This window comes from Ptychodera flava, chromosome 1 (assembly GCF_041260155.1).
Source record: "Ptychodera flava strain L36383 chromosome 1, AS_Pfla_20210202, whole genome shotgun sequence".
NCBI lineage: Eukaryota > Metazoa > Hemichordata > Enteropneusta > Ptychoderidae > Ptychodera > Ptychodera flava.
In genome coordinates, this window is record NC_091928.1 from 17,833,583 (window position 1) to 17,856,957 (window position 23,375).

At 39.1% G+C, this 23,375-nt stretch overlaps 1 protein-coding gene across 2 annotated transcripts in view; it reads right to left on the reverse strand.

Annotated features, from left to right (window-relative positions):
* Positions 1–1,197: 1,197 nt before the first annotated feature.
* The window catches only part of LOC139131809 (organic cation transporter protein-like), a 30,762-nt gene continuing 8,584 nt past the window's right edge, over positions 1,198–23,375 (reverse strand). For both annotated transcript variants that reach the window (XM_070698089.1, XM_070698098.1), the window contains exons 2-11: positions 16,022–16,359; positions 15,109–15,339; positions 14,299–14,495; positions 12,516–12,658; positions 8,318–8,573; positions 7,531–7,665; positions 2,709–2,794; positions 2,198–2,306; positions 1,724–1,796; positions 1,198–1,474 (exon numbers count right to left, since the gene is read on the reverse strand). In XM_070698089.1, the coding sequence (XP_070554190.1) occupies positions 1,277–1,474; positions 1,724–1,796; positions 2,198–2,306; positions 2,709–2,794; positions 7,531–7,665; positions 8,318–8,573; positions 12,516–12,658; positions 14,299–14,495; positions 15,109–15,339; positions 16,022–16,348 (1,755 nt within the window). In that variant the 5' untranslated portion in view covers positions 16,349–16,359 and the 3' untranslated portion in view covers positions 1,198–1,276. The remainder of the gene's footprint in view (positions 1,475–1,723; positions 1,797–2,197; positions 2,307–2,708; positions 2,795–7,530; positions 7,666–8,317; positions 8,574–12,515; positions 12,659–14,298; positions 14,496–15,108; positions 15,340–16,021; positions 16,360–23,375) is intronic.

Here is a 23,375-nt window from a genome sequence, read left to right on the forward strand (position 1 = left end):
ATGCAAGGTGTAATATTTTTTAAACATTTCGATAGCCCACGACAACCTGAAACCTAAGTTCGTATCCTACAGATGTATCGAATTCCTAATTATCGAAGTGATGCACTGTGCTGCCAAGACCGTTGGACAGTTTCGTCAGCAAGAAAAATCGTACTTCTGTTACAGTGTCATGGTAAAATGGCAATATCTTGACACGCTAAATCATAGATGTAATTTAAACACGTCGACTGAATGAATCACTCTCGTTATCCATTTTCAAATGGTTGATCGCATCTTAACAAAACCCACGATTTGTTGTCTTCGTTGTCGTGTTGATTTATTAAGAACGTGTTTAAGCTCAAAACGCGGACTTCAACCAAATTACTTGATACTTCTTTCTTTGTCAGAAATACTTACAACTTCATGTTTTAGTTTTCAGTGCTTTTGTTTTTAAATATATCACATGATGATATGTTGGCTAGATGAGTAGATTAGCCCTTAGAGTATTGTAGTCTTTCCCAACGAAATTCTAGTGCAACATTTTACTATTTTTGGCACTAGGGGAAGTTAAGTGCATTTAAAATTCAAGTCATTGGTTGGGGAGATTTTGGGCTGTACGACAATTCCGGACACATTAGCAACTGTTTGAGAAGAGGGTGCCACGAGTAATCATTTTGACCTGAACTAAAACGCATTGAATAAAGAGTTTTCAGTAGTTAATGAAAAATGCTCTCACGGAAAACAAGAATTGTCTCCTTGACAAAAACAAGTTTAAAAACCGTCACGGTACCGACCGTTGTACCGTCGACATAACACTATGCCAAACTGGGAGTGGGGTCGCTACTATAGGAAGTAACGTACCTCTATTTTCCTCCATCTCCTCATGTAGACTGTTGACCAAGGCAATGTTTCTAAAATATCGATTTTTGATCTCTCTTTTCAAGGATAACTTTGGATTCCACACTGACATGCTTGGTAAAAAATGTGCAATTTTGACACAATTATTAAATTTAGCCAAAAATGTAGAAACCCCCCTCCAGCCCATTAACGTAAAATTGTAGAGTTTATGGATTGCGCTTAAACCTATTCAGAAGAAGCTGTACTGAATTCGGAAGTAATGCCATTAGGTCTTAGAGATTCACCATAGACGGTGATTAGCTTCGTCAGAGAATCTATGGTTTTCTGAATATGAAAATAATGAAGAACAGGAACATGTCGTTACTTGGCAGAGGTAAGACTTTATTCAGAGTATTCTGGGAATAATTTGTTACATGTAACAAATTTTTTTGTATCAGTGTTACGGTGCTTCATTTTCGGTTTGAGCTGTCGCGTCGAGTTTTCCTGCCTCCTTTGACGACATTCCGAGCTGTTCAGCTTGAGCCAATGTTCGAGGCATTATTTTATCTTTGGTTTCCGGCAGCAACAGAACGCAAAATCCAGACACCAAGGAAAGAATCCCAAATACGACCATTGGAACAGTAACGCTGTAGAAAGTCTGGAAATGTATGAGAGGTGAGAACATAGCTATGAAAAGAGTCGAAACGCAAGTGATAAGATTACATTTATCAACATTATCATCTAAATTTATATATCTCTTTGGTTCCGTAAATTTCTTAGCAACGCATTTGCTTCTTATATCCTTGAAGTCTTTTAATTTTTTCTTCTTGACTTTTCCATTACGAATGACAAAATTGAGAAATAAAGCATATGATTAATGTACCGTGTACGTGATTTCACTACTTACCGCATACACCGTTAGGGGCGCTAAAATACCACCAAGGCTGGCAAAGAAGGCAAATACAGCCAGTCCCATATTTCTGTAAAGAAAGACAGATTCGTTAGAATAAATGTGCAATAATATGTATGACGAAAATGAATTCGTGGATTTATCAGTAATTCCATGAACGCATGATGTCAAAGGTCAAAACAAGTGCAAACACATAGGCCTACATAACTTAGACGTCCTCTTAAAATCTCAAATTATGAAATATCTTACTTTGTAAAAGCAGTGCTTAGCGTGATCTTAATAGGCAACATTGAAAACTGATCGTTTTAAAACTTATATTGGAAGAGTCACTTAAGCATCTAAATGCCGTCACTGGGTGTCGATGGCACACCCGGTAGGTATGAAACACATGCGTGTAGTCGAGGGTCCTGGGCTGCTTTGCACGTTTTCGCCAGTCTAGAGAGGCTAGCCTTACAGCTGTAACAGACATACCTGAGCAGTGTCGGGTACAGTTCAGGGGACCACACGTAAATTGTACCGAAGGCTCCTGTGACGCCGAACTTCCCAATTAACAGAATTATGATCCTCAAAACAAAGAGATCTGGAATTCAAATTGACGAATTTTTAATGACATAAAAGCACTGGACAAAATAAGTGATATCATATAGATAAAATGTATTCGAACGCAAGTAACGCCCCTCCAGTGACAATTTCCTAAAATTAAACTACGTGAAAACAAACGTATGGAAATGTACATGTCACGACCACTGTAGGTAGTGAGTCGCTAGTTTTGAGTTCCAGTTCCAGTGAGAACTGTTTCTTTACAGATAAGAGGCAAGTCATTCATGAATTGGAATTTATTATCTACGCTTGTACTTATGACGTTAAAACCGCCTTTGCGTATCTTTTATCACGTGGGTTCCATCTAATGGTCTACTGTATGCTTTTGAGGACTGCAGACGTGCGCCAAAATTGGTTTATTTCGATGAGTATGGTAACGCACCGTCGCCGTCTGGAATGAATATGGCACTGCCACACGATACACCACTGAGGAGTAGAAAGATACAGGTTGGCCATCGTCTTCCCCACCTGTAATGAATCGGACCAATATCATTTAAAAAATGCAATAATATTGGTCTGCGGGATCCTATAGGTCTGATGATGTCATACAAACACGTAAACTCTACTAATACAAAGACTTACTTTCGCTTCAAGTCGTCAAAGTTTTACCTAAATAGTAGCGATCAAACAGAGTAAAGATTAATATGTAAAAATTGCAAGCGAATTGAAATTTCCAGTTCTACACGTGAAAGTTGTTCAAAACATGGCTGTCGTTCCGAAAATGTCACGGGCGGGACTGTATCACTCCTATTTGTAACAATCAACCCTATTTGTAACAAAACTTAATTTTCAAAAAAACTTTGCCGTATTTGTTGAAATATTAATAAAAACACTCATTTTACGAAACTGCTTTTGTTACAAATTGGGTTGATTGTTACAAATAGGGGTGACATGTCAACCCTATTTGTAACAATCAACCCAATTTGTAACAAAACCTAATGTTCAAAAAAATACCGCAATATACGGTGTCGCTCAAATTAGATCAGAATAGGTATATACCAGTACGGGTACCAAAGATCAACAATAAATGTTGTTTCTATCTGTTCAGTGCAGGAAAATTCTACGTTGATGTTATGACAATGATTTCTGCACAGTACAACCAGAAAAACAACAAGAAATATTTAAACCAGAAAAACAAGAATGACAAAAGTAATTAAAGTGTATGTCCGCATAAATTCAAAGTTAATTTTGCTTAAAATGAGCCATGCTATATGATTTTGCCACCCCTACTTTATCAAATAAATGCATCACCCCAATGAAACGACGCGGTTAAATATTATAAAAATGCAATATGTTGTGCGACTTTGAAGTTAGCTGCCATTCGGGTCGTTTCGGAATTCGCGGGCATTGCCACCGGAAATGACGTAACTAATGGAACGTACGAGTGAGTGTGTTCACCTCGGCCATAGCGAATGCTTACCGCTGTGGCTTCAACATGGTGAGAAGTTACGCCTTTGGTGGCTGAAGTAACCGCAGCCATTGTCAGTTTATTGCATTGTAGGATGCCGTATTAGCCGCATTTGCCAAAATTACAAGAAAGGGTCGGAAAAGAGGCATTCAGACAAGCGTTTTCTGCGGTGCACATTTTCGAGTGCCGTGACTTCGCGTCGAATAAACACGGTTCGGAAGCCAGATGTACGGTAAGATAGACTTTAATTCCTGGAGTTACTACATCGATTATGTAATCGCAATGCCGTACCAGTACGACCATTGTCACCAGAAAGCGTTCGCGTGTATCATCATCAACTGTGGACAAGAGCGAGAACAGCAAGACTGCGACAGGTTGCCCAAAACATGTCAAGGATGCGGGGGCCGCGGAGAAGTATGGCCGTGTTTACATCCCCAAGACTGATCGCCGATTCAGCTGCTTTACGAAAGTGATTGTAAATAAATAAATGAATACAAGTACTAGATCTCATGCATGTGTGACTCTATAATTAGTAACGTTAGGAGATATCTAATTTTATATTCCTAAAAAATTTACGTATTGATTGACTGACTCTTTGCGAGACTGAACGATAGGTTGTGTATAATACAGCACGGCGCTGCCAGTAACAGTGACACAACGTGTAGCAAAGAAGTTTATACTGTTGACGAAGCAGTCGTGTTGTCGTCATCTGTTCCCTTCTGCTCGACTAAGTCTCCCCTAAAATATTTTAGCTTCTTTGAGAATTTCGCAGTCATGAAACAATGAACGTTGTGCTTTATATCGCTGACACTTAATCAAGAAAAAAACCTGCGGAAGCGTAGCTGATCACTCCGTCACAGAAATGGCCAGCTGAGCCGCCCGGCCTCGGGTGCCAGTGTGCCCGATATTTACATCATGTCAATTTTAATTTATCTCTTCCCGAGAATTTGGCTAGACATGTCTTTACGGTCACATATTTTTAAAAGTGCCAATGTTCATGTGAGGTTTTATAACGCCAAACTGAAGATTTTGCGGCGAGAATACTACCTTTGGTGTTTATGCTAACATGACCCTCGACCTGTTCCACTTCCAGCTGTTGATAGGAAAGATGTGTGTTATGAACGGTGGACAATTTTCAACTTGATCTCTACTACATTTATCTACGAGCGTCATGGCGTAATTCAAATTTTTATATACAGATTTTGAACGAGGCAATTTGTGTTGAGAAGTAATAATAAGGTGGGATGGCAACTCCAGACTTATATTTATATTTTGGTAGCTTGCGGTTGTGTGTACGGTAGTGCACTGGTGTGTTTGACTGTGGTCACGGTGGGCTTGTCACTGACGCGACGGTCAACAAGAGTTCCGCTCTTGTTCTCGTTTAAGTTAAGGTTCCGACTGTTAAAATTTGCAGGCCTGTAAATTCTGAACAGCTTTGTCATATCTTCTGTGACGATGACATTCTCAGTTGCACTGCTTTCACTCATGAAATTATCACTATCTCCATAGTCAATGCACGAAGTCACCACCACCCGTTCTATTAGTGACGTCACAGCTACTTACGCCAAAACGGGGCGAGCTCGGCAATTTCCGGAAAATGTCGCCATGATTGAAATCGAAAAGTGCAACTTTTCCCGTGTTTTCGTCGAAATAACATAATACAACCGTCTAAAAACCGCTCAAATAAGCTTCAGTTTGTGTGTAAATGTTTGTTTTATTAATACCAATTTCATTGACAACCAGAACTAGAGTATATGCCCAAAGTCAAACGAAAAAGTCTCAAAATGTGGCAGGACTCACCCTTTAAGGTTCGAAACTTTAGGTACTGAGGTCAACTTTAGCAACATGCATAGCAGAAAGCCAGCTAGCCCCCCTTAGTTTGACCATAGACGTTCTTCCTCCCCTCTACTGTCTATGGTTTGAGCAGGTCTGTTAATATGTAACAGTTCATAAACAATGACAGGAAATGACTCAAGTCAGTGGAGTAAGCCTGTTTCAAGCCTGTTTCAGAATTTCGCTTTTTCTTACCTAATTTGCACATTTTTGACACTGACGTGTTCATTTGAACAAATTCACATCTCAACCCCTACATCTACCTGTACACCAAATACTGAGACGGTAGCTTTGGCGCTATGGGAGCCTTTGCGTGTGACGGACATACATCCGCACATACCCACAAATATACAGACACAGACGCCACTCAGACTCATCATATAAGCTCTTTTTGGTATTTATATATAAAACCAAATATGAGCTAAAAACTTGGCCGTATTTGATGAAATCTTGATGAAATATACATATTTATATGTTTGGGGTAATTTTCTTTTTTTCCTTGTCGAAACTCATTTTTTCCGAAAATGCTCGTTAGATTAAATTTCGTTGTGCAGGTTCCTAGGGATAAGACTCGGAGGCCTACTCGTAAGATACAATCATGTCGTGGAGATACATGCCAAAAGTTTGTTTTGGGGCAATTTTCCCCAATTTGGTCAAAAATGTTAAGGAATCTTGTTTTCTAACCGACATCTTACTAAACCTATATGGGGTTAACTTTTGTTACCAAAGTGGGTTGATTGTTACAAATAGGGGTGACGTGTCAACCCTATTTGTAACAATCAACCCTTTTTGTAACAATCAACCCAATTTGTAACAAAAGTTAAACCCATATAGGTTTAGTAAGATTTCGGTCAGAAAACAAGATTCCTCAACATTTTTGACCGAAATTGGTGAAAATTGCCCTGAAACAAACTTTTGGCATGTATCTGCACGACTGGTTATATCTTACGAGTAGGCCTCTTATCCCTGGGAACCTGCACAACGAAATTTAATCTAACGAGCATTTTCGGAAAAAATGAGTTTCAACAAGGAAAACAAAGAAAATTGCCCCAAAACATACTAATATGTATATTTCATCAAGATTTCATCAAATACGGCCAAGTTTTTTTGAAAATTAGGTTTTGTTACAAATTGGTTAAATCGTGTTACAAATAGGGTTGATTGTTACAAATAGGGTTGACACGTCACCCCTATTTGTAACAATCAACCCAATTTGTAACAAAAGTTAACCGAATATAGGTTTAGTAAGATTTCGGTCAGAAAACAAGATTCCTTCTAATTTTTTTACCGAAATTAGTGAAAATTGCCCCGAAACAAACTTTTGGCATGTATCTCCACGACTTGATTATATCTTACGAGTACGCCTCTTATCCCTAGGAACTTGCACAACAAAATTTAATGAGCATTTTCGGGAAAAAATGAGTTTCGACAAGGAAAAAAGGATATTGCCCCAAACATATAATATGTATATTTCATCAAGATTTCATCAAATACGGCCAAGTTTTTTTGAAAATTAGGTTTTGTTACAAATAGGGTTGATTGTTACAAATAGGGTTGACATGTCACCCCTATTTGTAACAATCAACCCAATTTGTAACAAAAGCAGTTTCGTAAAAATGAGTTTTGACAAGGAAAAAAAAAAGAAAATTGCCCCCAAACATACAAATATGCATATTTTATTAATATTTCAACAAATGCGGCAAAGTTTTTTTGAAAATTAAGTTTTGTTACAAATAGGGTTGATCGTTACAAATAGGGGTGATACAGGGACGGGGAATGTCATGCAAAAGTCTGAAACGGATGGCGTTCTGTGAAAACGGGATACTGTTGCTGAGAAAGTCTCGTTATTTGAGGAGATTATCGTTCTTTTACTGTTATTTGCCCATTTATTCATCCTTTAGTCATCAATATTTCAAAAGTGACGGGGCACTTGGCTATAGTCTGTTAGAATTATTATACCTACCAGACGATGAACAGCATGCTCAACGCGTAGGCGGGGATTTCAACGCAGCCAGTCAGGAAAAACAAAGCGTGTACACTTCCCTGGAAGTTACTTGTGTTGTAAGATAGACCATAATATACCAAACTACTCACAAACCTATTGCATTTGTTCAAAAGGGACAAAAATAATTAATAGTGATGTCACTTAGAAAGTGATGAACTAGCTGTTTTCAGGAGTTTGGTATTCATGAACCATGATAAGCGATATAATAATTTCTGGTCTGCTCTGGACTGATAGTTCCCTGACATCCTACCTTCATCTGTGTCTTGAAGAATTACTACCAATTAAAGCAACTTACTTCAGCCTGTTCACACCAATTCCATGTGAACAGGTCCGCATTTGCCACTGATAACAATAGGTTTGGACCAAACCATGGTGATGTAAGGGTAGGGCAGAACGGACTGCCACTGCTAGCATTAGATGTTGTTTAAAGTCTGACAGCGATGTAAATGGATGAACAGGATTATACTCGATAACGAAGGGCATTTAAAAGGGCCTGTATGTAGTTGGCAAATGGACCATAGCAATATAGTAGTGAATGATATTCAACTTGTTCCTTAAAAGTAAACCTGATATTAGGAGACTCGACATATATGCACATATTCCAAGTTTATAATGATCATTCTATAGATTATCGAGCTTGCGCGCTCACTGATTGGTGATATGGAACAGTAACAAAGAGACGAGCCAATAACAGACAGCATTTCAATGGGCTACATCTTTTCGGAAAATTTAAACAATAACGTACCATGCAAACGACATGACTGTTGTATATAGGGCCATTCGTCCTGTTTTCAGTAAATCCAAGTAGTTGTACGACGGGTCCCCTTCATTCTCGACTGACAAGACCTTGACCGTGGATTCTGCACTTGCATCGTTGTTCAAGTCAGTGTGCTGTGTGTCGTTGGGTGTGCCGTGGGACGAAGGGACAGCATTGTCCCTGAGGGCGCTGTCAGAATGCACCGTGCCGTTTTCCTTTGAGTTCTGATGTATGTCATCCTGCTCTGATTGGAAGACATGCATATGTAAATTAGCTTTGGAAACCAGTATAACTGTTTTCGGCCTTCAGTTATGAATCGTGCAAATGAAATGTGATAAAATATTGGCGTACATATTTACTCCACAGGAAAAATCAGCAAATGTTAGATTCCTAAGAAAAATAAATACGTTCACAAAATCACTTCCGGTAGATAAGCAACGCTTCATGGAAGGAAGGACTAAATTAATCAATATTTTACTCAGATCTACACCAATTCCTCTTGAACTTCAGGAGACAGTCAAATTCCCTCCAGTATCTTGGTCAAGCTTGTGACATGGTACACGTGAAAATCATATAGAAACAAAGATTAAAGAAATCCATGAATACACTTTCACGATGAACATTTCTTTAATTTTTTTTAGTATCAGTAACTCATGGAATGACGTGATCAAATGTTCTGCTGTACCAGGCGTTTATTACTACTTCCATGCCAGAAAAAAATAGTCAACAAATATTTGAAACAAAAATCTAAAGGAAAATATTCACTAAATGGGGACCTCCATATATCTGTGGTTTTAAGCAACAACTTAAGGAATTTGGACCATCTAATAATCATTATTATCAATTATAAATGGTTTCGTTATTCGAAGGAAATGAAATGTGAAAGTCGCCCCATTTTCTCCTACATCAAGCCTATTTTTTCAAGCTCTTCTCAAAAGTCAATAATTCTCATGTTCAATAGTTGTCAGCTCCGCCCCTGCATCCCCAAACCATTGTTTGTAAATGCGGTCTCCTTATCATTTGGCACGGTCTTTCCTGTACACAAACATCTAGATAGTGCCTGTTGGACGGTTCACTGACCTCATACTCAAATGATCCACCGATTCTGATGCTTAAACAAACCATGTAAGGGGCAACGTCAAAAGTTCAATGAAGGATAAAAAACTTAATTCTTTTAGTTTGGGGGTGGGGGGGGTTTGACCTAAAAAAGTTTCTATCCTACAAATCGATTTAAGGTAAAAATTGCCAGGGGAATGAATATTTTGAAAAAATAGAGCAGAAATGCACACTTTCGTGTTGAAGCCAGCGGAGGGAGTTGTTTTAACACGGTGCAGAGCTGCATCTGGCCTGGTTAGTGTAAACAATGCAGGCTGTTGTCTTCTGTGGCACCATAGACGGTAGTTTCTCTACTGTCTATGGTTGCACTCGGAATTTATAATTGTATTTTGCTACATTTCTGGTGCACATGTAGTCCGCCTGAATGGAGCAGTGTGAACTGAGTTGTTACAACCACCAGGACAGTTGAGATAGTTTTTATGCCTCTGGTAGGAGAACCTGGACTTATTGTTGTTGTTCTTGTTCATTCATTGATAAACTTCAAGTTTGTTGTTAGTATGTTGTACCGTATTTACATTGGATGAAACACAAAGTGTGTTCCCAATCTTAAGCCCCACTAGCTGTATCTTTTAGCATTATAATTTTACTTTCAAACTAAAATAAGTTGGTGACAATGTAGTCATTTAGGTCTGTGTAAACACTTATTATTAATTACCTGCCGGGGCTATATATGCAATTTTGAACAAGATAAAGATTACAGTGCGATTAAATGTTCGCCCAAACATTAAATCACAGCCCCATGCAGAAAAGCTAAAACCCTTGATACTATGCACATCTGCACTGAAATCTTCATATAAACTGCACAGAGTAGTCAAAATTGTAATGCATAGCGGGCTGAATGTTTTCAACTATGACATTGTATGTTCTGATTCCTTTTTAATATTACCAATTTTTGAAAATGGCGGGAAATCAAAATGACCTTAAAAATTTTAATTTACATGTCAAACGTTTCTGAAAGGAATGGTTTCCTAATGCAGTAAAAGTTCATATCTCTTCAGAGGGTAGATTTCAGAAAGGAGAGAATAGGTAGATAATTTGAGGTCAACACATTTCAAGAGTTACAGCTAGTGGGGCTTTAACGATGCATTACTTTATTTCACCATTAAATTGACTGATCCTTAGCTTTGCTTTACATAGAAAGAGCCTGGCAACAGGTTCAATATAAGTCAATTAAGTTTCTAGGGGGGGGGGGGTGGGTGGGGGAAACTATGGGAATTAAGTTTTTTATCCTACATTGAACTTTTGACGTAGCCCCTAACAAATTTCGATAGATGTTCTGAAAGGTCGCGCCAGGGTTAGGTCATTTCCAGTCAGACCAGGTCATGTAAAGGTGATGAACAGAACGATGGAGAGTTTTGCTGATTTGAGTAACCGTCGGTAACCTGCCATGATCAAACGTTATGATCGCGTCAATCAACCCGGCAGGCGGTGTCCCAGGAACTTATTACTGTAGCAGTAAACAGCTTGGAGCGGCAAAGTATAGTATGCTGACTGACAATGGCCATATCATCAAGTGGATGCAGCACGTAGAGATTGCAAAACTGATTATGGAGATTTCTATTCAGCTTGTTGATAAACAAGAGTGACATATGTCACACAAACTTTGACCTATCGAGTTATAGTGATGCTGGTATTTATTGGTTCAAAGAATTCTACATGATAAAGATTGGCTTAAAAGATGGAATGCCGAAATACAACATGAAAAACAAATAACTATGGTTATTTTCGCCTGTAAAATGCAAGTCGCTTTCATCAAAGTATTGTCACCCGTCATTTAAAGCCCCAGTATATGTGTCGCTATGTATTTATTCATTAAAGTCCTAGTATCTGTGTCTATATTGCATTAATTTATTCATTAATAATCCACATGCACATGGGCAACCGTTTCATGGAGATGATTAAGCTATTTCGTGCACACGATAAGCTATACCTTAGGGACCTTTTTATTGTTCCAATATGTATGATTCAAATTTTACAACTGAGTAGCTTTTTATAAATTCACTGAGTTGGCCATACGATGTCCAGACTTCACATGAAGCTGTAAAGGCGGCCATATTCTGGAGTGCACCAAAGGTGTTACCTATATAATACTGTTTAAGGCGACAGATATATACTTTCACAAGTGTATTACCAGTAAACACCTATGTGTCAATAAGTACAACTACGTGGTATAACAGTATTTTGAGAAATTCAATATACATGTATAGATAAAGATCGCATGAAAAGTCACAAATATTGAGACTTCAATGAAAGAGGGAACATCGTGGTCGTCTGTAGGACGTATCAGTGAATTCAAAGCGCAATGTTTAAGTAAACTTTTGACGCATTTATCATATGTACACCAGTCAATTTTTTCCAAATTTTTGCTACAATTTTGCTAAAAATCTGTAGCCAGTGTAATGTGATGTCCATTCGGTCCAAAACTATGAAAAAAATTACATAAAAAATTCATAAAATTGGTAAAATGTTGCACCAAAAGTTTTTGGCGGGAAAAATTACAGCGCTCAAAGGGTTAATATATATCGTCGACTTCATGGAAGATACGTAGACAGCGATTGACAAAACATACTTTGGACTACACAAACAGGAGAACAGAGAACAGAAAGATAAAAATAGCGCTTAGCGTAATTATCGCGCCTCGAAAATAAAGGACTTAAAATTTTTCAAACTTTCCTAAAGAAAACTTTCAGCTATTCTCTTTCAAAACCAAGGTATAAAAATCGAGGCGTCACCCAGCAAGATTTGGCACTCGAAAATCAAAATAGTCGATATTTACCGATATTTGAAATTCAAAATGGCCGCCATCCCTGGGTTATCCCAAGATGAGCCCCCACAAGGGATGGAACAAAAGAAAATATTGTAAAAGTTTGAGAGTCCGAATATTTGTCGTTAGGGCGCACTCTACTCTCAAAAAGACTTTGTGTGCTGCACAGTGGTGTGGTATTTAGTATTATCTCTTTGTTATAGTGCTTAAGTTGGTGCTAAATGTCAAGGAGAGTTCGTATTTCTTGACACAAAACCCCACTGAAGGAGTGACGTCACCATTCACGTATAGAATTATTTTACTCACCACCATCGTCACTCTTGGCTTCCACTGTCAACACATTATCGGGTAGTGTAACTTTGTTGACTTTTGCAGCTTTGTACAAAATAATTTCCGCATCTTTCACTCTTCCCTTTGAGATCAACCAACGCAGCGACTCAGGTATCACCCTGCCATAAAATTTGAAAAAGATGGGGAATATTATAATCTCCACTTTTCAGGTAATAATTGCATGTGTGTTTTTTAAAGTTTCATAAAAAGACAAGAGAAATATCAGTACTTGCAATTTCATTCCATCTAGTCGTGTTACTTACTGTTAGCAAGAATGATGCTTGCTTGACAAATTTTCAACAATTATTAATGCAACAAGTTTGAGGCTATCATGCAATCTAGTCGACAAATGTAACCCCATCGATCTGAATTCACTCCTCCGACCCGATCAATTGCTAAACGCTTATCCAGTTTGTATTACATATACTCCCCATTTAATGAAGCCGATCGCCAGTGTGGGTTCTAATTTTCACGTTGAATCGACCTCTACGCCTTGTGTCATTTACACATGTGTAGCATCGGCAACTCTCAGATCCCATCAGTCAAAATGTGAGACCATACACAAAATAAAAAATACCGCAATTATACGGTGTCGCTCAAATTTGATCAGAATTGGTATATACGAGTATGGGTTACCAATGATCAACAATAAATGGTGTTTCTATCTGTTCAGTGGAGGAAAATTCTACGTTGATGTTATGGCAATGATTTCTGCACAGTACAACCAGAAAAACAACAAGAAATATTTAAACCAGAAAAACAAGAATGACAAAAGTAATTAAGGTCTAACTTTAGGTACTGGAGGTCAACTTTAGCAACATGCATAGCAGAAACAAGCCCCTCTTAGTTTAGTATAAACGGTCTTCCCCATCTACTGTCTATGGTTGCAGCTGGTCTGTTAATATGTAACAGTTCATAAACAATGACAGGAAATGAGTCAAGATCAGTGGAGTTTGCCTGTTTCTCACTGGCATGCCTCCTGCACATTTGCAGGATTTCACTTTTTCTTACCTCATTTGCACATTTTTGACACTGATGTGTTCATTTGAACAAATTCACATGCTTAATGACATTTAATAATGTTCTATCATAGTATCTTTAATGTACATAGCAAGTTTCATCAATTTTGGTCTTGTAAATTCAAATATATATCCTTACTTTCAAAAGGTCATTAAATATGCAAATTAGGATGTGGATGAAGTAAACATTCTTAATGACTTTCAATAATGTTAAATCATAGTATCCTCAATATGCATACCAAGTTTCGTCAATTTTGATCAAGTAAATTCAGATATATACGCCTAATTAGGAAATTTCATTAAATATGCAAATTAGTAATTATCTTTCACATCACCCCTTTAATAACTTCACAGCTGATATATCTTGATGTGATCACATTTGTAGCAATCTCATCAAATTGCGTGCAATCGTTCTCAATGTATATCCGTTATTTCTAAAATCATTAATTATGCAAATGAGCAAAAAGTAAGCAAGCACACCTACCAAAAACTAATCAGTTCTTACCATTTGCAAACTGAATCTATGTACCAGATTTGATTCTGATCTGATGAGCCGTTTTTGAGATATTGAGCCCACAGACAGACAGCCCCACAGACAGACAGACAGACAGACAGACAGACAGACAGACAGACACACAGACAGACATCGCTGCGACATATGCTCACGTGAGCAAAAAATGGCAATCAACGAGCCGTCCAATCACAGCACACCTCAAGTCTCAAGCCAACACCAGACTTACCAGTAGTAGTAAAAAGTTAGAAGTGCAGGGGCGGAAATGGCGATCTGGAACGCACGCCAGTGCGTGAACACATACGCTATCGGCGACAGTATCATTATCCCCAACGCCCAGCACATGCAATTAAGAAAACCTGCATAGACTCGCTTGCTTGGCGTGAAGAACTCAGTGGCTAGAATGAACTGTGACAACATAACGCCCTGCAGAAAAACATGAACCGAGACAAGACTTTGTTAAACTCGACATTTCAACTATTTTTCAAGAGTCATGGCTATGTGTGTTTTGCCACGCTATCTCCTTCCTTGCACACCAGCTATCAAATGCAGTGCACTGTGACTTTAGTTGTGTGCACATGTATTTTATATGTTTCAGAAGAGTACGACTGCGACAATCAATTTAATAGGAAAGTGGTACAGTATAAGTAATAATCTGGCACTTGATGATAGTCAAACTGTTTAACTGTACTTTGCTGTTTCCTGTGACCCTGCTGAGAAACGGTGAACCCCGTGCAATGCGTAGGCTATAAATGTCACACTGTTTGTATATCTTGATAAGGACATCATCTATATCTCATTCTACAGAATACAAAATCGCGGGTAAAAATGTACATGTTCCGTCTACACTCAACATTCATTGCCTTTGCTTTGGGTAAGCATTGCGCATCGTGTAAGTGCCATGAGATCCCTCAGTAAAAACTACATTAATATATGGGGAATTCGATTCCAACATGGCAGAAATCGGATTTGAATATAATCTTTAATTCTTTATCTGACTTTTTGTATGTTATTCTACAAATTGAATCCAATGTCTTACCTGCTGAAAGAACCCGACGAAGAACCTCAGAACGCAGAACGTAGCGAAGTGTTGACTGAATGCCACCAATATACCAATAACGCCTTGTATCCACATACATGCCAGAAAGGTCGTTTTCCTGCCGAAATTGTCCGCGAAGTGACCAGCTATGAAGGATCCTACCAGTACACCGATCATGTAGATGGATGATGAAATCTGTGACAGGGCTGCTTGGTCGCACACCAAGTCCCACTGAGGAAGAGTATGAAGTGAAATGTCAGACCTACAAAAAGCATCTATCATCTTTATAACTTAAAGCTTTTCCGAGTTTGCAGAATTATCAATGTATCTTTCAGAGAGCATTATATTTTCAAGCGAAAAGTTTACTTCAATAACTAAACTCACTTTGCTATTTTCGTTATTTTTTCACTTGGGGAGAGGGGTGACCCTAAAACAAAGGGGAAAGGGGAAGGGGAATACAAAGGGGTTATGACCCTAAAGCGAAGGGGGGGGGCATACGAATGGGTTATGATATTCAAGTTGTAAGTAGATAAAACATGGATAACACTATGCAAAAATAAAATATTGTCCTGATTTTGATAAAAATATGAAAAAATGAAATATTATCCTGATTATATCTCAGCAGTTATCAACGTTGTTGTCTTACAGAGTCGTAACCTAAAAGCGGTTGGGGTTCCTCCCTCGAATTTTCCATACTGTTAAAATTTATGTAAATTACTCAAATACTAGGTAAGCTAGAATCTTCCCTCTTGGCAATGTGGTCAGCCTACGGCCCTGTCTAAAATTTGCCACAAGATGTGTATTGATATCGATTTTTGCTAGTTGTCTATTGATTATTACTAATGTCTTCGGATTTCTATAGGTTGCTTGATGACAGACCAATATAAGGTTTTAATCAGCTTGTACCACTGACCTCGGTAACTATAGTTTCCGACGATTCGTAGTACCAACCCTCAGTACAGCCTGTGGTAGTATTATCAACGGAGGAGTTTACGTACATGTAGCAGTCATCGTAGATCGGCTCGCCGTTATCATCCCAGTCAGTCACTGGTATGGTTTCGTTGATGTAGGATCCCTCGGGGACGACACAGTGGTGAGTGTCAGGCCAGGTAGCCAAGAAGACGATGGCCATAATGTGCCATGCACCGAAGAAAGCTCCAGGAATGGAAACGAGCCAGAAGATCAAGTTCTGGTACAAACCATAGTCACCGAGCAGAGCCAGTGCTTCATCTAACTCCATGGTTGTAATTCCTATATGATGGCACAAGTACAAAAGTAAGGCGCAAAAGTCAAGTTCAGAAACTTTCATCAGTTTGCTGACAAGCAGCCATCTAACAAAGTTATAATTTTACAGCTGTATGACAGTCCCAACAACAAGATTGATATACTGCTTTGTGAGCTATTCTCTGCGTCAGAATACAAGTCATCACTGATGAAACAGTCCCCGCTCGCACTACTAATTGACATGCACATGCACACTACAATACAATGCCCGTGTGCCAAGTTTGAACGAAATCTGTTCAGAGGGATAGTTGAGTTATGGTTCGAAAATATGAAAAAGTCGCGGCCATATTGGATCGTATCAAGAAATAACTTGGCATGCATATATATGCCATGATAGTAGTTTATCTGTGTGCCAACATTGAATGAAATCGGTTCAGGGATAGTTGAGCGGCCTGGCGGCCATATTGGATCGTATCGCCAAATAAATTGATGTGCATATGTATGCCACAGTACTTTATCCTTGCACAGAGTTTGGAAAAAAAATCGGCTCAAGGATGACAGGGAAACGGCTGCCGGCGGACAGACGGGTGGACTGGACCCAAATCGGCTCAGGGGTGACAGAGAAACGGCTACTGACGGACGGACGGGTGGACTGGACCCAATCTTTTAAGTCCCGCCAGACTGCGTCCGCGGGAACTAATCACTGCACAATGTATTTCCGCTTTGTCAATACCAGTAGATTTTGCGACGGCATGCCCCAGATTATTACTGATGATTTATCCGATTATCAAGTATTGTGGCCCCAGATGTTTTCTACATCTAAAAATTCCCTGGCATTGCCAAACTATAAAATGATAGCAATAATGTAAACAAGCAAACTTTGCTTCGCTTTGTACATTATGTTGTACAAAGTTTGCTTTCATCCATAAAGGTCCGGGAGATGATACACAATTGCCTAAATTGTAACACGTGAAACGTTGACTATATACTACTGTTCATGAACAAAGCCTGTTACATAAACCAACACAACTCAAGTTTGCTTTCACCATGTTCGTACACGTGTTACAGGCAACGACCATGGTGGTATCATTTCTGGTAAATGAAAAAAACTAAAGTCATCAGAAATTAAAGAAATGACCTGAGTGAATCAGTAGATAGCGAGTTGTTTTTTTAAGCTGCGAATTAGACACACACGCTGTGAAAAGACGGTGGTATACAAAATTAGATCTTTTCTAAAATTTTTCATTATCATGGCAACGGCCTCATAATTATGCAATTAAAGACACCGAATCTAACCAAATAATCATTTCAAAATACATGTGTCTGTCAGATACAATCATATGTTTTTCAGATCGCAGACCAGTAGACGAGCAGACAGACAGACAGGCAGAGAGACACTTGGAGACACTTTGGCCGCTATTACAAAATATCTACCAAAAATAGGGCATCAGAGAAATCTATTTGATTTGATCATGATCTTACTTATTAACTAAAAAAAGGAGCCTGGGTAAACACGCGAAATGTGGACTTCATCCACAACGGCCTAATTTTTCTACTTATAAGCATTTGACGCTTTGAGGGTTCGCAGAATTTGTCTTCTGTCAATGCTTGTCAACGGCAGGTTGAACTGATTATATAGGTCAATGGGGTCAATATACAACTTGCATGACTTTATAAGTTAAATATATATATAGTCCTGTAATAAAATAAAAACCAATAAAAGTATTGCATTTTGAGTAACTGCGCGTAAACATAGGGCCAACATATAGAACCCAAGCCTTAGAGAAAACCCGCAAATGTAGACACGAAATATCGTGCTCGTATTGATGCTTAACTTCTGCTGTCCTCCATTGACGTACATCTGCCGTTTAACTGTGGTTTACCCCATTTTCACTGCTCCCCTCCGGTGAAAACATCCTTGCTCATAGTTTTACAGACTCATAATTAGATCCCAGGGAGAAGGTGCAAAAGACCAGCAGATTCTAAAAAGACCCCTTGATTTGATAGAGAAAAATACGGGGAGCAGAAAAATGTGCATGCTCTGTCCGGTCAAAATAGTGCAAGGCCATTTTATTCCAAGACCGATATCATTTATGATTTCTAGAACTGTTCACGTATTCCTTCAAGGTAACGTTTCCAAGATTAGAGTTCCATTTTTCCAGCGCAAGGTGTAGTCACTGACATGATGGAGTGTGCCAACGATCATCGCGTTTATTATAATACAGAAACTTGAAATCATTTTTTAATGAGTGTCTATGCTTATTTTAACGATTACAGAACTTTGTTGTGTCGACTGGAGTATTTCTTCTTTTTAAAACACACAATTACAACCTGACTTTCCGAGTAAGCAACGCTCTCTATGGCATTCGGGAAATAAACGTGTCTTATGTTTTTTTTCTGTCTCCATAGACATTCCAGTGAACAGCCAGGATATTCTGGAAGTTATAGATTATAATTTCTTCAATGTAGAATTGAATTCTTTCCTGTGATTTTGAAGTATACATTGTTGATGTTGAGTTGATATTGAACTACCGGTATAATCTGTAACCCATGCTTAGAAGTTATCATAGTTTATAAAATGTCTTTCACAAATTCAACTGTTTCTCGTCAGGATAGAAGGCGTTAATTATAAATTTTGGTGATACAATTGAAGTGCTCAAACGCATTCGCCAACCCTAAAACGATACTGTGACTTACAGTTTACAGAACCATCTGAAATTACATCACAGAATCTTATTCATAATACGCCAAGCTGACTTTCTAAACTCTGATCACATCATTCTATGGAGCAGCAACCTCCGTTGAGACGGCACTAATGTTACACTGGTACAGTTCAGGGAATCATATCATAAACAAATCGACTGTGACATGTTTGAGTAACATTTAAAATAATGGCAAAAATGCAACAGATCGGACGGTCACGTGTGATCATATAATATGAGGATACATGTTAAACTGGAAAACACAACTTTAGGTGCCCTACAGAAAATTGCTTTCATTACTGAGTGAACAATTTGCCATGGTTCGACCACTCCAATCAATAGAACACCGACAACAGGAGTTCTACATTTCGATGGCATCAGCCGTTCCAGAGATATCTAATGAACAGTCAGATAGACAGAGAGACACACAGACAGACATCTGAGGGGACAAATGCTGTTGAATCGTCCGTTCTGTCCTCGTCTGTACTGCCTGTTTGAATAAAATAGCGCCAATGGCACTTGATCACAACTGGCACATTGTGAAACTACTCTATCTCTGGGTACACCTGTACATGAAATACTGAATGGGTAGGTGCTGCGGGTTTGGAGTTTGTCAGTAAATGCACACACAAAACAAAGTCCCGAGTAGCGAATTCCAGCCATTTTCAAACCACACTGTTTGTCAGTGGGGTAAGCAATATTCGCAAAAATCACATTTCCAGGCTAATAGACTATGTTTTACGAAATCACACGTCCTTATCACAAAATAAAACGATCTTTGTCTTTAAATCAATGCGCCAGTAAACAGGTCCAGCAGCTAGTTATGTCATCAAGTCTGTAATGTTAAGGGTCCTAACAAATGTGAGAAATCTAAAACATTAAATATGTTGTTTTTTATCAATTTTATTACCAAAAGCGCATGAAATCTCTGATACTTTGAATCAGCCATCCTGCATATTTCTAACATTCATCAAAACCTCATTTCTGTTCCACAACTCATTAAATAGTCCACAATGCAGGATTGGTGTACATTCCAAAACTACATATATGAAAGACCCCTAAAATCAATTAGTTAAAGGGGGGTTAGAAATTTCCCAAACCTATCTAACCGCTGCTCCGTTTGGCTCCATTTTTCGGAATCGGAACCTTGGAACCAGTCTGAATATCTGTACCAAATATCAATGCAGTCTGTTCAGCGGTTTTTGACTTTTTGTCGTTTACGGAAAATGGACACTGTCAAACACCGGTTGAAGCTAACCCTATATCACAACTTCCAGATGTGATAATGACCTATGGTCATTATGTTAAAAATACCGCCAATGGCGCTTGGACATAATGACCGCCTAGTATTATCGGCATTTATCACAACCACACTCTACGGCGCGCCAAATGTTACAAAATATTTATCGATTCAGTGCAAAAATAAACTGTCTTTCTCAATTGAAATAAAAATTCGGTCTCATTAGGAAGGAAAAAGTAAGAAAAGTATAATTAAAAAACAAAAGACAGAAATGTCATTTAATACTTCATTTTAACTTGAGAAAAAATCTTTTAAGCGTAATTAGGGATAAACAATTTTCAACGATTTGAAAAAGTCATACATCCATACTTATCGAAATACATACACTTATAATAGTTCGCGAAAAAGGTGCAATGAGTGCTGATTTTACAAAAAGAAAAAAGAAAAATATGTTATACAGTGATACGTCCACAAAATTCACAAGAAAATCACTAAAAATCACTACTACCACTCGGAAAAATAGTACAAAAATAAAAACGTGAGCACATACAGAAAATAATTGTAAAAGAATCAGACAAAAAAGCCATGCATGCATAAATTATTTATGTACTTAAGAAAATTAAAAGCACTACGTCTCATAATAAACGTATTATAGATAATCAAAAATATAATATGAATCACCAGCTGCTTTGACAGTAAAGAGAGAAAATCGGTGAAAAAAATCGGCAGTGATGGCTCTAGACAAAAGTGGATCTCATCTACAAAAATAAAATAAAATAAAATAAAAACGAAAAAAATAAAAAATGCCATGAACAGGGATACAAAAAAAACGCGTGGACCTGTGGAAAGAAAAAATAAATGAGGACTCGCCACAGCAAAAAAAAAGGAAAAAAAGAAGAAAAAACGAGCACTCGCCACAGAAAAAAAAGCCCGAAATTACAATTATTTTATTCAAAAAACTCATGGTTCACGTTTCCTTCGATCGATGAATCCCCAACAGCGGGGAATCCGATCACCACATACTCCAATGTTTGACGAAATATTAATTGAGCATTTCAGTGATAACGTGACATCTTGAAACCTAGCTCTGTTTGGCTGGGCCCTGCTCTACTTGAAACCATACGCTTGATGAAATGAAGTGGGCAATATCACCTAAAGAACGTCAAGTTAACAGTGAATAGTTCCAGAGAGTCAAGTTAACTGAGCCAATTTCAGGCAGTCCACAGGTCAGATCACGAGCGAGACGTACACCCATGACCCTTCATAGCAACACTGCGAACAAATCGATGCCTTAGGCGCGGTATGGCAGGGAGCACACTGCAGGCCTTCCACCGAGCCGCACTGTCATCGCCGTTTGGCCTACATGATTTCTACGCAGTTTTATAAGTATGGTTCGATACATCGGGTTCAAATACCATGATAATAAACCACCTCGTTGTTTGCTAATTCCTCGTCTATCCTCAAAGATCACCCAAATCATGATAAAATGAATAGTTTTGAAGAAATCTGCCGCATGTTGAGAGAACGTCCATCGTTTTCCGTGTTGAAGACGAGCGACGCAACTGTACACACCTTACGACTACGAGTATGGCGAGAGTGACCGCCTTCGCAACGCCAGACACTCTCACTATACTCGCAGGGCTAGACCGGCACATACACGACATGTCGATCCCCATTGCAGAAATCTTTATATCCACACAGTCCAATATATGGAGCTACGATATTTGTGCAGTAGCCTATGCATAGCTCTGGGCGGCAGGGCAGGGCTGTGAGTTACCGGCGTTATACGTCCTGGCCGTATAACGCCGGTGTTATACGGCCTGGCCGTGTCCGGTAACTCACAGCCCGGCCTTGCTGCGGTTCCGTAGCCCTACCACTCCCTTTGCTGGTTGTGTTGAGCTACAGTGTACAGAGAAATAGCGGCTGCTTGATCAGTGTTTGTCAAGTCGGGCGCGTTCGCGTTCTACAGGTACTACTACTACTAGTGAAAACGTTGCCTCGAATTTAAACGGAGTGTTTCAGCCCGAGTATTTTTGCCTTTGCCACACTCCGTATAGAGGCTAAACCCACGGGATACGTGTGTGGCTCGATACATAGCGGCCGCTGCTGGCTTTGCATGGCAGGGCTGTGTACGTGTTACCGGCGTTATACGGGAGGCCGTGTCATGCCAGTAACACACAGCCCTGCCATGCAGAACTATAGGCCGCAGAGTGCTGCGTGGTATGCAATTTTACTATGCATACCCACACGGCGGCCGCTGTGTATCGAACCACACGTAACCGTGGGCTAGCGGCAAGCCATCGTTTTGTTGGGGTTTGGGCACAGACTGTCTATGGTTTGGGAGAGGCGGCCCTTCACTTTACAGCGAGGGGATCGCTGGTTGCCGGCGTGTAGGCCTACTGTACTAACGACGGGACCGCCGGCCGCTGGCTTACCACCTCGAGTGTACATTGGAGCGAGGGGACCGCTGGCAGCCGACGAACCACCACGAGTAGAATGGGACGTGTCGATAACTTGGACGTCCATGAGATGATATTGAAGACTAGAAGCTGAGAGTTACCGCAGAAATACCCCAAATATCATGTCCAACATCCGAGTGTGATGATCCAAAACCCTCTGGCATTAAACTGTAACAATCATGACGTTGACAATTATTCAATTTTCATGCTGGGCTTTTTCTGCGGGGTGTCCCACTCTGTTTTCTTTTCTCGAACGGGCCTCTTTTTTTTCTACTGAGGTTTTTTTTTTTTTTTTTTTTTTTTTGGTAACCTCTTTTTTTTTGTAACCTCGCTTTGGTTTTTTTCCCAAGCTGACCTCGTTTTGGTTTCTTTACAGCCTCAACGCCGGCGCGATCTCGGTCGACTTTTCAATTGTGATTCTCTTTCTTTTTTTAGTCAGACCTGATGGTGGTTCGTTTTGTTTTTTGGTAGTAGTGCAAGTACTATTTGTGGTTTTGTTTTTAATCATTTCAATATTTTTTGTGTGTGTGCTTGATTTTTTTTCTTTTTCCCCTTATAATCAGCATTCATTGCACCTTTATATCAAATACACGTGTATGTGTACATCAATAAGTATGGGAGTGTGGTATTTCCAAATTTTTG